The following is a 15,891-nucleotide window of genomic DNA, read 5'->3' on the forward strand; positions in this document are numbered from 1 at the left end:
TGAATTTAACTGGACACTATATTATATATGGCATGTTGACAGACTAAATAGGCTTTTCTTTTAATCCCCAGAAGCAGTTTCAAAACAGTGAAGTACTAAAAGTGTAGTAATAGAAATGGACGAAAATTTATTTGAAATCCTGGTGAAAGAACTGAAATGCAGGAAGATGTCCTAATGAACATCACAGCGTGACTAACATCTACATCCCTGATGTAACTTATGTAAGCATCTTAATTTTGAATTCACCTGTTCAACAATCAAAACCACATACAGTGAAGAAAACAAATTACTGAAGTGTAATACTGGCTACTGTTTTGTAAAACAATTTCTTAAACATTACTTTTGCATTTCAAGTATTCATGTACACAAATCAAAGACAAAGAAAGTACCATTTAGAGTTCATTATACAAATGCTTCTCACAAAACAGATTGGCTTTTTAAAATGCAAACTTATGCATCAAAGACGACCACTAAATAGGCAATGGTATTATTAAAATTAAAAAAGTTTAAACATTTACGTTCATAAATTCTTCATTGTCGTGGAACTTGTGACATTTCATTACACAGACATCATGTATGATGGAAAATTTCCTTACCAGTTCAAGTTAGATATTTAAACAGAAATCAGTTGCTTGAACTGAAAGGAAATACTTTTATCAAATTAATTTTATATTTTAACATCATTGCTTCCTTGAGCTGCACAGTAGTGTAATTTACACACTCAATTTTAAAGATTAAATTACAGTGACTTGACAAAAATAAGACAAAATAGTGCTCTACAATTGTTAACAAAACAGTATGTTTGTTCAAATATCATTACACAGACTTTCTAGTAATTGTTCAGATGTTGACTCAATACTGCACAAGTGACATCCTGTTTTAATGGTCTCTCTTATAGGCAGAAACTATGCAGTAGTGCAACTTCGATCAGGAGGGCCACAGTGTTTTGGACTGGTTAACTTGACTTCTACACAGTGTTTTTTTTTTTTTTTTTTTTCAATGAAATGACAAACATTTCCAAACAGGCATATGAAAATGTAAAAGAGGAGGAAAAACATCACAACTTTATGTACATGAGATTGTACAGTTCCCTTGCTGTTACACACAACAGCATAATACATTATAAAGTGCACTAAAACTCTCCTGAATAGGTTTGAGAAGTAACTAAATTGTACTTATAGTACGTCTTGCTCTTTTAAACTTCAAATTAAAACTTCACCACCATACACAGACACACGTCTGTTAATGTATGACCGTTAGTGCCATTAAAAAAAATTGACAATGACTGATTTGCACAGCCAAGTTTCTTTGACAATTCCATTAGAATGTACTGTAAAATACATGCAAAATATCAGAAACACCAAGCCACAGCAGCTTCAGCGCCAAAGTATGGAGCTCCTTCTGGAGAACAGTATGCAGTAATACAGACGTGAGAAATAATGATGTCATCGTACCAGATACGGTCTATAAGCTTCCTGCTACACGGTCTTAATTTATAATTTTGAGGTACCACATCTGCAGGAAGCTTTAACAACTCTTTCAGTTGGAATGTCTTTTGCCAAGGCCACTACAGCACATCTTGAGTTTGAAGGGGTAAGCCATGGACCTTCTAATGACTTTATCTCCTGTCTTCAGAAATGCAGAAAGGTTCAAGTCTACTTCTGCCCTGCTGTAGTGAGGGGAAAATAAAGAAATCTTAGAACAGCAAAAACTGCATGTTTGCTCAAACGATGAGCAGAGAAGTTTTGAGCATGCACACAAATGTTTAAGATAGTTTGACACTAGATGAGGAAAGAAGAATGGAGACTGTGAAGAAAGGAATAACCAACAGTGAACAGAAGTGACAGCAAAAGTAATTTGGGACAGACAGGGAGATTTTTAGAACAGGTACCTTTTTTTTCCCCACCAAATTCACCAAACCAGGCCACATATTTACAGCCAATGCACTGTCGAATTGATCAAATAATGGAGAACTGTGGATTTTTTTTTTTTTTTTTTTGAGTATATCCCATCACACATGAGCAGGTCCTGTTCTAGAATTTCCTCCTTACATGAAATGCTATTCTATGCCATTCATTCACACTACTACAAGAAATCTACTGGAAGAAAACGAATGTGTGGTGGTTATCCCGTGAGTACACTCATGTTCACCACTCTCTCTCAGGCCGATGGACTTTAAGCAGGACACACATACGAAAACATGCATCTGTCTCTTTCACCATCTCTCATTCACTTGCTCTTACACTGACCTGCAATGTACTTTGCTCCAATTAACATAAACATGCTACCCAGAATGTAAAAGCCCAAGGGAACACTACTGAAGATACTAGTCTCCTCTGTTGGTTGTCCAGAACACAGGTCCATGTCACACAAGACAGTGGAAAGAAAGAGAAAACAAGTGGGACGATTAAGTAACTACTGATTTTGTCAAACCAAAAAAAATATGTTATCCTGTTCTACTTGAACCAGATAATCAATAACTTTGCCGAAAACTAGATATCCAGAAAAAGGACTTTGTATCATCGCTTAAAAAAAAAGTCTTGCAAAACATCCATTCCCCCTGACTTTGGACATTCTGGGTCAATACCTTTGGTTATTGATTACTACAAACCTACATCAATCTTTGACTACTGTTGTGGGCCTGGTTGAATTTTTTTGGGGGAAATGAAACAAACAAATTTGAGCTAAAAAGATACAATTTTCCGGATTTGAAAAAATAAATAAGTAAAAATATCAGCATGCATGTCATTTTGTTACTCATTAAAAAATAAAACAAGAACATTTAATTACATTAAATTATTCTTTTCTTGTTATTTATTGCAGTTTCTCTGATTAGTTGATTGGTCAACTGAGTCAAATCAACAAAAAAATAAAAACATACACACCATTTCCATTGTTTACTGGCTCTGTGGTTTCCCAGTTCATAGCCCTCTGAACAGCTTTCTTCCAGCGAGCATATCGCAGTTCACTCTCTGAACAGAGAAAAAACACAAGTTTCATCTGCAGCTAGAGTGCTAATCAGTTTATGGGATTTATTTAGGGCGTTCACACTTAGCAGTTTTAGCTTAAACAAACTCTGGTGCAACTGCTCTGTTAGTACAGTTAATCTGAATAATTGTGAACGCTGCCATCCAAAACTTGGTGATCACCAAACAAGGGAATAGAGATCACTGAAAAGGTGGCTCTCAGTCTGCTTCCAAACTTGCAGTGTGACTGATATATGAATGCAACCTGGACATAAGACATCTAAACTAACCAAGTTGCGACAAGTGATGAAATATACGATGTAACAAGATGCGAACTTAAAAAGGACAGAATGCTCAAGCATACCTCATCATCTCATCATAGGAGCCATGTACCCATATCCTTATGCTGTTAAAAATTACTGTGTAAATAGGCAATGATGTATTTGCCGTTTTAGTCCAGCTCAAAGGAATTAAGAGAACCAAAAAATGTGATTGCACCCCTAGTCAAGAACACAATGTTATGCCCTGGAAGAATCCATTAGGTTTGTCCGTATTACACTGAAACATGCTGCAGATTTAATAACCTCAGCAAGTGTTGTAAAACTCAGCAAATTAGTTATGCGTTGGAGTGTGGTGCACTTTAGATTTCTTTACCCTCTGGGTTAATCTGGGGTTCAAATTTTTCGGAAGTGACCTCTGTGAGATCTTCTGGGTTCAGGCTCCACACACTGACCCCCTCAGCTGCTCCTGCTGCCATGGCAGCACCCAGAGCTGTGGTCTCAGGCATGGATGGCTTTACTGTAAATAAATACAAATTATAATCACATATCTGCCCATCTGCAAACACTAGTAAAATCACATTTACACCAGTGTTTATGTACATCCTCTCATAAAGATTTACAAGCTGAAAATGTCCATCTTACCAACTGGGATACACAGTATGTCGGCCTGCAGCTGCATCAGTAACCGGTTGGACGTCATGCCTCCATCAACCTGGAGCTGGGACAGATGAATACCACTGTCCTGGTTCATTGCATCCAGAATCTGAAATAAATTTGAACATCCTTTAGCATTCTACATTCTGCATTCTTTTTTTAATAGTCACTGATTTATTTGTGACATATTCAAATTTAGAAGCACCTCTACCCTTAAGAGTGTAGGGATAACATACAGTAAACTGACCCTACAAAATACAGTAAACTGACCCTGCATAACCTCAACAGGGCAATTAAGAAATTAACTGGACTGTATATTATCCCACATATTACACATCTATTTATAAAACAAATTATCATGAAATAAAGATTCTAAATTATATATTAGTTTGCAGAGACAACAGATGCTATGTAGAACACAAAAACATTTCCTTCGACAAGTTACTATTCAGAATTAATTATTCCAGAGAGCCATGTAATAAGTAAGGGAAAAATTAACGGCTTGCCGAGCATTAACAGATTTTAAATGCAAGACGCAGATGCCTTTGTGAAGTGCATTTAAAATCCTTTAATGCATGGCTAGCCATTGATTTTCCCACTTATTCCATGGTCATCTGCCAAGTTCCAGACAAGTTAAAACTAGCATTGCTCTTTGCAGTGCAATATTTGACCAAATAGGTAAAAATTGTATTTTTGTCAGTTACAGCACGTTAGCTCTAGCATTCTGCCCACTTCAAACCAGACACAGAGATGAAATAGTGTGGTAAAATCACATTTATTTGAATGAATTATAGCATTTATTTCAATTAATTAATCGATCAAGAGAGAAATAGAGAGATGACAGTTGTGTGTGTGTTACCTGCATGCTGCGTCTGCGCGCCATTTTACCACCTCGTTGCTGAGGAATATAATGTAGCGATCTAGTATTTAGACTATTTTAAATTTATTTTATTAATAAAAATCACAGGAAGCATTAAAAAGTTTGTGTGTGCAGCGTAATCTGCGATCTCCGACCTCTCTTTCTATCTCGCTCTCTTAATATGTGTGAGTGTGTGTGTTGTTAGTGTGCATTAATTAAGAGCACTAATATAGAACAGTGATCAAACTGACTTGGAACTACCTGTGCATTAAATGGTTTTACTGCACACCTGCCAGCCAATCAGAATCCAGTATTCAGACAGACCATGGAATAAGAACATATAATCATGCAGTGGTCAGTTCATGAAGGGATACCTCTCGTGTCTGGAAACAGACAGCTTCATGTGCTGCGAAGGCCAAATGACTTCTGTTGGTGAACTGTGTTAGACCACAGATGATCCTGTTGTAAGCAAGAGATAGAGGTTCAGTGCTGTACATTTCACTTGTAATAACACAAAAATTGCAACTGGACTTTACATTATAATCGGAATTCATTATGAAATTCACAAAAGTTTTTTTTTTCCTGCGTATTATTAAACTCATTAAACATTAAACTAATGGCTTCCTCTAATGTAATGGTCATTATTCTCAGGCTTTAGTGTTCCTACATCTCTTACATCAGCTTGAAATGATCTTTTAAATGGATGTGTCAGTCACTAACCCTCTAGCACTTGGTTCCCAGTAAGGAGCATATAATCCAGAGAATGCAGGGACAAAATAACAGCCATATGATGTGCCAACGTCAGCAGCTAGTTTCTCTGGGGTGAAAAGTGAAATGTTTAAAATGAAATATTCCAAAACTGGGCTAAATGCTCTTGTATTATGGTATAAATAACCTTTACCAAAACACACCTAGTTCTGTAGAGGTTTGGATAATTCCGAGATTATCCTTTAGCCAACGCACAACTGCCCCTGCAATAGCAACAGAACCCTAGAAAAGAAAAAACCCAAATAAGCAAGAGTGGAGAACTGGTTACATCACTATAAATCACACTTTTCATGTTTTTGAGGGGTGGAATAGCTACCGCATAAACAAAACACATACATTGCCTTGGTAAGAAGTTATCTGCCGGGAATATGAAATAAACAATGTCAACATTCAACAACATTTACCTCTAGTGCATAGCAGGCTGGCTTGTCACGCCCTAGTTTATAGGCGACCGTTGTTAGAAGTCCATGGTCCGACATTACAGGCTTCAAGATATTACAAAAAAAAACAAAAAAAAAAAACAATGTAGATTAAATAAAACAAACAAACAAAAAGAAAATGTATTTTTTAAGCTACATATATGTATGTTGAATACCTTTGTTCCTACGTTCTTAAGCAGGAAGCAACCGGTCCCATAACTGTAAATAAAAACTTTAAGTTACACACTGTAATCAAATATAAAAATCATAACATCTTAATTTAGTTTAAGTACACATTTTTGCATGTTGACAAATTATAGTTATACTACTGCATATGAACTGAGAAGACAGATTAACAAAACAAAAATCATACGTATTTTTGGCTTGTCCATCCTTGAAACACATCTGTCCCACCAGCGCAGCAGACTGGTCACCAAGACACTGTAAACAGATGTAAAGTTACTTTAAAAGGACATCAGAAAGTATTTGAGAATTTGTGTGTTATTTTTGTGTTCAATTTAACTGTCAAACAATTTAATAACTCAACTTAAATAACTCATGACCCAATGCATTATATTTATATACATACAACTAAAAGTAAGAACAAGACAGAAAGAAGCTGTAATCTTTCCAATAATACTCTAATGATCTTACCCCTGATATGGGGACACCAGTTAAAGGGCCAGATTTCTGTAAGGGGAAAAAAAAAAGAAAAAAAAAAACAACAAAAAGTAAAGCATTAGGGAAAGACTTTAATAACATACAATTTAATGTAATAATTAACATGCATTATACAGCCCTCTGCTTAAAGCCAAAACTCAAACACTTGAATCAGATTAATAATTATCAAGTGTAATACTTTAGTGGACTTAATCATCTTTGGCAAATCATCTGCTGCTGTGTGCTGCAAGTATCTGCTCTAAACAAACTCCACAAAAAAAGAAGAATCAGTGGCTCTACAAGTATGTTAAAAACTAAAATAGCTGCTTCATTTTCACCACTGCAACTCAAGATGGTGCGGCTTCAGCCATAGTGAATGAATAAAAAAGAAAAAAGGCGACAAAGAAGAGGACCACAGCCATAAAACTAAATGAAAAAAGTTCCTAAACTTCAAGAATGGTTGGGAAGGACAGGCAGTGCATCAGGTATCAAGCCAAAACACAATGAAAAATAATGACAAGTTCACCATCCAGTACATTTCCAATAAGACCTTAACTCAGGAACATATAAAATGGATTTACAACCAAAATATGAAAAATATATATTCCATGTGCTCCCTATTGGAAATGCACCAATTTCTGTGATGACAACATGACACAGCAAAATTTTCCCAGACATGACACTGTGGACAACTAAAGATACTCACCAGATTAGAGCTGATTTTCTAGCAGTCAGCCCAAAGAGATCACAGGACACAAAATATAATCAAGATAAAGAGGGACACACTAAAATCTCCAAATGGTGTGGGCTTGTGGGTTTTGTGTATGTACAGTTAAAGAATAAACAGTTACTGTTTGACAGGTACAGCTCTGGAGCAAAGATCATTTCTCTCTTGCCCTGCATTCAAAGTAATATTTATATTGCACCCTGAATAGGACACATTCACAGCAATGTGACAATTTACCACATCAGAATCCTACCAATGCATCATGTAACAAGTACAGAAAGCAATTCTCTCTTCGAAAGTAAAACACTTACCATTAAACCATAAATCTCTGAAGAACTTCTCACTTTTGGCAGTATTTCCATTGGTATATCAAAATATCTGTTTAAGAAATATATGTTATAGTAAAAAGATTTTTAAAAACAGTAAAGGCTAGAATACTTTTTATATAGACAAGAAAAAAAAAAAAAAAGTGTATGATGGGTGCAGACAAGATTTTTTTATTGTCAGACTATTCCAGAGTCAAAGGATGTCTAACAAAAGCATAATGAGCATTTTGGGCAGATTTTAGAACAATATTGTTTTCATTTGCCAGGTGTCTGCTAGAAATGAGGTGCATGTTTCTGTGCGAGTTTATGTTTGGAATGACCTGAATGTCTGGTAGTGTTTGATAGTCAATTAGTGTATGATGGTCAGTTTTTCTCTGTAACCATTTACAAACAGGGAAGTGTGTAATGTGCAGTGATTTTGAAGTTTATTCCAGTATTAAAGAGATATTCCATATCCAAAATCTTCTCATAATTTACTCACTATCCTGCATATTGTTCCAAATGTATGACTTAAATTCTTCAAATAAACTCAAACAAGTGAATCAAACTCTTAAGGTTTACGCTTCAAAAACCACAAAGAACAAACATGATGGTAATCCATATGACTCCAGTTTATGAGTCTTCTGAAACAAAACAAAAGGTGTACATAAGAAAAATATATTTTAAACATTTGTTTCTGTTTCAGAAGAAAAAAAGCTGTTTACATCTAGGGTGGCATGAGGGTAAGTAAACGATGAGAGTTCGTTGGTGATTTTCGCTGGTAATTTTGGGTAAGGAGTATCAAAAATTATTTTTCCTATTTGCATATGCAAATAAGCATTGGTCCAGAAAAAAAATGATATAAAACTGTATGTATGCACATTTGTACTTACGAGCAGAGCTCTGGATCCCAGTCCATTGTGTGAATATTGAAGAGCATTGTTCGACTGGCATTGGTCACATCTGTGCAGTGAACACCTCCCTTCTTCCCGCCCGTCAGGCACTAAAATTAGGGATTATCACAGATTATTTAAACAAGTTAAAATGTTTACATCATGTCTTCTTTGTCTGACACATCCATTTCAGGTCTTAGAGTCTCCACTAATATGCTGATGAGCTGAATCAGGTATGCTTGATTAAGGAGACAGGCAAAATGTGCAGTACTGGGGGGCTTTAGGAATGTGGTTGAGAACCACTGGATTAGAGCATTTGAAATCAATCCATGACCAAGTGCTTGAGTTTATTTTGTAGTATCTGCAAGCGTGAATGTTATCATTAAGCAGTCTGACAATCTTGGATTGCCCCTAATCCCTTAAACCTCAAAAAACATATACACAAACATTAGAGATGCATAAGAGAATGACACTGCCACTGCTCTTACCCAGATAAGCCAGGAGTCCACGGTTCCAAACATGGCCCTGTGAGAGAGCACGGCTTCATGGACCCTTTCCACATTATCCATCAGCCAGCGTAACTTCACTGCACTGAAGTATGTGCTGATGGGTAGGCCAGTCTTGTGCTGTATGAAGTAAAAAAACAAATATATTATTCACTTTTGCCAACTTTGTGTAAAACAACATAAATTTAAAACAACCCGAGTACACTTAGAACTGGCTTTATAGGTGCAATTTTTCTCAATGTTTTGATATATTTCCATTTGAAATACAATAGCCAGTTTTCATTTGAAACTTGAAATTTGCAAATTATCTTGAAACTGAAATTTTCAAAATAATTTACAAGGAGACACTGTCACTCTCACCTTGAGGTGGTTTTTGTTTCTGCCTGGAGTTTTGTTGATGAGCCTTTCTACTGTCGACTGGGTCCGCAGATCAAGCCAAACTAAACACATCCAAACAAATCAAGGATTATTTGGTTATTTGATTCCGGAGAGTAAAGCAGTAGATATGATCACTCATATACAAAATGATGTTCATATACAGGGGTGGACTTGGAATAAAAAGTTGCAAAAGTTGCCCACCACACCATAACACCAGCTGATCATGCATGGAGCACTTTAACCCCACTTACTAAAATGTTTTAATTTAAATAAAAAAAAAGCTTATTAACATGAATTACTGACATTCTTCTTTAAACTATACTTTGCCTATTCTTTCCTGTTGTACATGGCAAATAGAAGAATTTTTACAAAGCTCTCTTCTATACAGGGTCGCTTAAGATGAATTAAAGTTAAAATCAGCCCATATAACAAAATGCTCAAAAGTGAATAAAGTGCAGAAGTCATGTGCACTGTCTTTATGGTGCCTTTCTAGTAGTTATATTTGTTCTTTTTGGAGCTTGATAGTCTCTGCTCACTACTTCCTATGGAACAAAGAGGAAACATTCTTCTGTATTCTTTATCGTTTTTTCATAAAATTCTTTATTTTATAAAAAACTGGGCCACGTGGGTTCAAAATGATCTAAGGGTAATAAAATGCTGACAGATTTATCATTTTTACGTGAATTTAACTGGAGGCTTCCGTTTAAGCACAGACTTGAAAAGAACAAACCCAAAATAAAATGTTCAATAACCCTTGTGTGAAAGACACTTGAATTTGTTTTTTTCTAAAATGGAGAATTACCACTGTAAATAGTTACCTTATTTACAATAAAACAATGCATGTGAACTATTTGCAAATAATATTTTTATTTTAATATATGACACCATCCAAACAATGACACGCTTGAGTGAAAGCCACAAGTTACCTTCTAAAGATGATAACATTCCCACTACGAGTTGTATGAATAATTTTCTTAGACAAGTGAAATTACCGAAAGCCTACCACAAAGGCCAAGTAACATTCACAATATGCAAACATTCACTCTTTATCTTATGCCTAATATGCTGAAAATGGCTATAATTCTTTGTCACTGCTTGTTATACACAATTAAGAATTACATTGTGGGACAATTAGCAAAAATGACATTCAAATTGGAGAAATTTGCTAAAGGTCAACAGTAGTTTGCATCCCTGTAAATTACTGTCAGTTGTTTAACATTTTTTATTCTAAACAGCTGGCAAATATTTCTAGATTCAGCCTCAATATGTTCAGCTGCTTACTGTTCTGGAATTCCTGCTTAGCTTATATGAACAATGTCATTCCCACCTTCTTTGATTTGTTTGGCCATCTAAATCATTTTGACATTGACAAGCACTGTTTCACTGCTGCACGGAGTCTGAGCACACTAAATAGATAATTCATTTTGATTTAAGTGCGCTGTGCAGGCCATATGTCTGGTCCAACAAAGGAAACGTCACTGTATTATCATTCATTCTTTATAGATTAGAGTAGCAACGGGATGGCCAACGTTGTCCAAGCGCCCACCAGGAAAACTCCTGGTGCTCCAGATGGCCAGTCTGCCCCCGGTCATATAGGTCATATATAATACGAGGGTAATGTTACTTACCTATAGCATTATAAAGTGGTTCTCCTGTTTCCTTGTCCCAAACAAGGGTGGTTTCCCTCTGATTGGTCACACCAATAGCTGCAGACAGATTAAAACATATGAAGAAATTAAAATAAACAACCAAGAGCATTTAACAGCAGATGAATGTAGAAATAACAAGTTGTCTTCACACCTTTTATGTTCGAGATGTCAATGTTGAGCTGGGTCAGTTTCTCACAGGTTCGGTCCATACACTCATACACAGATTGAAGAATCTCTTTTGGATCCTCCTCCACCCAGCTGAGAGAAGACAATAAATTATTTTAATAGGTTATTATAGTTAACTAAAAATAATAAACAATTTTGATATTTGAATTAATAAGATTTAGGTAAAATAAAATATATGTTAGCACTTTTTTTTATACAATTTTCATTTAGTCTACTAAAATAACTAAAAAGAAAAAAGAAACATTTACTACAACTTTAATTAAATTAAAATAGAAAATATAAAGTTAAAAAAAAATCAAAATATTAATAAAAAACGATAACAGTATCTCAATGAAACTAAAATAACACTGGTTCTCACTCCAACCAGCCACATAAAATTTGCATGATTCTTAAATATAGCACACTGTGCATAACTAAACACAGCTGACACCTTTGCCATCAATGTGAATGGAAGAAATCCTATTCAGCTCATCCAAAATAACATTATGAACCAATAGTAAACTTGTGATTTGAATCACAAGTTGTACTCCTACTTTATTGCACAATGCATTGCCCTATTGAACCAGTGCGTCAGCACAAAAGACACAATACTCACCCCTCTTTAGGAAAGCTCTGTTTGATCTCAACCTGATGGTGACTGAGAAGCTCTGCTGTTTTTGCATTGAAAACCTACAATTAAAAGAACAGAGAAATTTTAAGTTATCAAAAACCTTTATGTTTTTGATAATATAAGAGTCAGTTATTTGTTTTTCCCTCCAATCTGCCCCTGTTCAATGTACAGTATTAGAAAGACAGAAATCACAGGTATAAAAAGTTGTGTTTCTCTAATTTATATCTGATGCATTTCAGCATAGTATTGCAGTGAAATGTCAGTCATGCGGAAAACTGGAATTTCCAGCAACTAGTTACAAAAGAATTAACCACAGTGCTTGACATCATTCTGAGCTTATCTGTTGAGTAACAATTCTAGCCACAACATTTTAACAATATGAGGAATGTTTGCAGGCCTTGGAATTACAAGCACACCCTTTTTTTTTTTTAAACACAAACACACATCCATTTTCCTATTTTACACACAAAGAGAAGATGCTGAATTTCGTTGTCCACTGTTAGTGCCACAGACTTGTCAGTTCTAAAATGTACAACCCATAGTAGCCATCAGTGACATTTCTAAGAAAGCAACACAAGCAGGGTTTCTTCAGGTTTTATGAAGATAAACTACCTAAGACCTTCTTAAGAAAATTTAACAAACACAAGTTCAGGATCCAAGAACTTCCAACAGAGCTTAAGGGTTGAATAGGTCTGCTGCCAAATACTAGAATTTGGAAATTTTACTCTACCTTCTCATCACTGCAAAAAAAAAGAAAAAAAAGTAAAAAATAAAATGGTGTTTGTGTTTAGTATTTCTGTCATGTTTAATTTGTGGAAAGGCAAACCAGAAAAAAACAGAAATCTGCATAAGACACAAACAGAATCAAAACACCTAATGTTACACCATACCTGGAAATATCTTGCACTGTATGGAGAAACAAGTCATTTAAAACTTTCGGACGTTCACACACACACACACACAAAAAATCATAATTTCAGCTCTCATTACAGTGGCACTTAAAGTAAGTTCTAAGCAAACATTTGAACTTTGTAGTGCTGCTCAAATACAAACATTGTGTAACTGGGTAAAACTACAATATTACGTCCGGTGTATTAAAATAAACGTGCATATAAAGATATTCTGAGACACAAGCACTGAGTAAATAGAAAGCTACCTAGAAGGATTAGTATATGAGCATGTATATGACAGGTATATAACATGTATATGAGTAGACTCAGAAACTAAAAGTAATCCACGTGTGTAACTTGCATGACAGAACTCCAGCTGAACCGGCTCCGGTATATTTACCCACACATGTTGGCAAGGGCACGGAGGACTCTCCAATCATTGTCTGCATGCCAGCCACTAAGCTCCACCACAACACGATGACATGTCCTTAAGATGCGACTTACCAGAAAACGTGTGGAACTCGTGCCTTGGTCGATAGCAGCTACGAGGGGGCCCAGCATGATCCTGTTCGACGAAGCAGCCATTGTGCCGTTCATTGAATCAGTGCGTGACCAAAGCAGCCAGAAATATAAGACTGGACACTGGCCTCACTGCTCTGCGCTCCGCCCTTTCTCCCGCTTAGACGTCTGCGAGTGCGCAGCACTGACGGCACGTGATGACGTAAACACACGCCCCATTTCAGTAGAAGGGTTTTTCTAATGAACATCATAAGGAACTACACTATTCACCAAAGGTATCATACGTTGGAATCTAATCTTTGGAGTTTAAACTTTTTATTATAGAGATATGTAATAAAGTTTGTAATAAAACAGTACAAATGTAATACATTAGGCCTATGTAATGTGATGTTTTGGTTTTGTGATTACGCAGCAATGTTTTATACATTACTTAGCACATGATTCTACATTAGATATCATCATTTTTTTTATTTCTTATAATCAGTGTTGGGAAAGTTACTTTGTAAATGTAATAGGCTACAGATTACAAGTTACTCGATTTAAAATGTAATAAGTAGTGTAACTTTTCAATTACTTTATTAAAGTAATGTAACATTACTTTTGATTACTTTTTGATTACATTTCTAAATTTCTAATATTTTCAACTGTTAATCATTTTGAAACATTTAAACCAGGCAGAGTTAACCTTACAGTAGCACTCAACACTGATTACTGTCAGACTTTAAAAATCCTTTATCACTTGAATTAAGATTATAATAAGTAAGGGATAATATACATCTTTATTTTGCGATAACAACTGGCTGGATGTACATTATCCCACTTATTACACAGCTGCTCGTAAAGCTTCCATGAAGAAATGAGTTGCTAGCAAGCGGCAAGTTCAAACTAGACATACATTTTAGGGATACAGTGCAATCATACCACTTTTATTACACAACATTTCACCACATAAATAGTTAAGTAATAGTACTTACAGTACTAGTTTGTTAGTTAATTTATAATCCATTACAGTGTACAGAACAAAATGGTAGCAGCTGCCTTTGTATGAAACAATAGAGCGAGTCCACGATACCGGGATGACAGAATTAAGAAGTTGTACACATAATATTAAATTGAGTTTTAATATTGTATTAGCTAACCAAACACAAAGCTTCCACCAAGAAAAATTATCAAGCGTCTAGCGCCGACTTAAGTTGCCCGGATAGGTCTGTTATTAGCTTTTACCAGTTGTTATCGGGAATAACATATCTTTAAATAGTCATGACCAATCAGAATCAAGCATTCCACAGAGCCGTGTAATAATTTAATTTAAAGCGCAGCCACCACAAATTCAGACGTAACACATTTTATTTACTTTGAGATCATTGTGAGGTTAAATACAGATTTAAAATCATAACAAAAAATAGTTTAATAGCTATGATACTGGTTTTGAAATCAAATGTTTGCATAGTTATGACAGGAAACACTGCCATCTAACAATGCCTTGGAAAAAACAATTTATCTTAAAAAATAAAGTATATGCATAAACCCAAATAGGAAATAAAATAATTATCAAATATGCATGGTTCCTATTCTGTGTCCTAAACTCCTGAAACATTGGTGTCTCATTTTAGAGCAGTCAATGCAATTTATGAAAGAAGTCAATTAAATCTGTATGTGTGTGTGTGTACCTGGTATTTATTACGTTATGGGGACCAAATGTCCCCATAAGGATACCAGTACATTTTGACCTTGTGGGGACATTTGTGAGGTCCCCATGAGGAAACAGGCATATAAATCTGGCAGAATTAGTTTTTTTTTTTTTTTTTTGAGAAAGTAAAAGTGTGCACAGTCTCCTGTGAAGGCTAGGTTTAGGTGTAGGGCGATAGAAAATACGGTTTGTACAGTATAAAAACCATTACGCCTATGGAATGTCCCCATAAAACATGGAAACACAACGTGTGTGTGTGTGTGTGTGTGTGTGTGTGTGTGTGTGTGTGTGTGTGTGTGTGTGTGTGTGTGTGTGTGAAAAAATTCAGATGTAACCCCCATTTGTATTAACATTTTTCAAAAGTAACTGCAATTTAATTACACATTTTTGCTCAGTAACTGTAACTAATTACAATTACATTTATTTTGTAATTAAATTAAGTAATCCCAGTACATGTAACTAGTTACTCCCCAACACTGATTATTATTGGATTATTATTGTTTCTACATAATTTATTATTAGTAATAATATGGACCAATGATGATTTTGAAATAAAATGCGCCAGGAATCAACTGTTGCTATAGTAAAGAAAAACTTCAAGTTCATTATTTTTTCACCTCAAAACAGTTAACTGTGCAACCCCCTAGGTAAGGGGCACATTTTTATTGCAGAATTTAGAAACACCCATCAGCTTGAAAACACCCACTTTTGTTCTGCAGAGACTTCATACTTAACTGGTTTGGGGAATAAATCATATATTTATCAGCCCGTTTTAGAGGTGAGCAAAATTACAATTCAAAATTCAGTCTGAGCTATGTAGAATTGTATATCATATTTACAAGTAAAGCTTAAGAATATATTACGAATACTCATCCTTGATAGGGATCAAACCTTATTTAGTGGGCTCAGTCCCCAAAAAACCCAACCCAAT

The 15,891-nt window shown here is 35.3% G+C and overlaps 1 protein-coding gene across 5 annotated transcripts; it reads right to left on the reverse strand.

Annotated features, from left to right (window-relative positions):
* Positions 1-107: 107 nt before the first annotated feature.
* Positions 108-13,426, reverse strand: gk (glycerol kinase). Of its 5 annotated transcripts, none has more exons than XM_051110307.1 (21): positions 13,256-13,426; positions 11,847-11,920; positions 11,217-11,323; positions 11,045-11,122; positions 9,399-9,478; positions 9,021-9,158; positions 8,533-8,642; positions 7,646-7,712; positions 7,314-7,331; positions 6,602-6,637; positions 6,321-6,388; positions 6,124-6,166; positions 5,933-6,013; positions 5,672-5,750; positions 5,481-5,577; positions 5,135-5,219; positions 3,890-4,010; positions 3,621-3,764; positions 2,886-2,972; positions 2,250-2,336; positions 108-1,666 (listed from the first exon to the last, which is right to left on the reverse strand). In XM_051110307.1, the coding sequence occupies exons 1-21, from the start codon at positions 13,346-13,348 to the stop codon at positions 1,656-1,658; spliced, it is 1,704 nt and encodes a 567-aa protein (XP_050966264.1). In that variant the 5' UTR covers positions 13,349-13,426; the 3' UTR covers positions 108-1,655. The 5 variants fall into 5 exon arrangements, with proteins under 5 accessions (XP_050966264.1, XP_050966257.1, XP_050966272.1 ...); XM_051110300.1 differs by having other exon boundaries at positions 108-1,669; XM_051110315.1 differs by lacking the exon at positions 7,314-7,331 and having other exon boundaries at positions 108-1,669; positions 13,256-13,425.
* Between the last annotated feature and the right edge of the window lie 2,465 nt (positions 13,427-15,891).

Source organism: Labeo rohita, chromosome 1 (assembly GCF_022985175.1).
Source record: "Labeo rohita strain BAU-BD-2019 chromosome 1, IGBB_LRoh.1.0, whole genome shotgun sequence".
Classification (NCBI taxonomy): domain Eukaryota; kingdom Metazoa; phylum Chordata; class Actinopteri; order Cypriniformes; family Cyprinidae; genus Labeo; species Labeo rohita.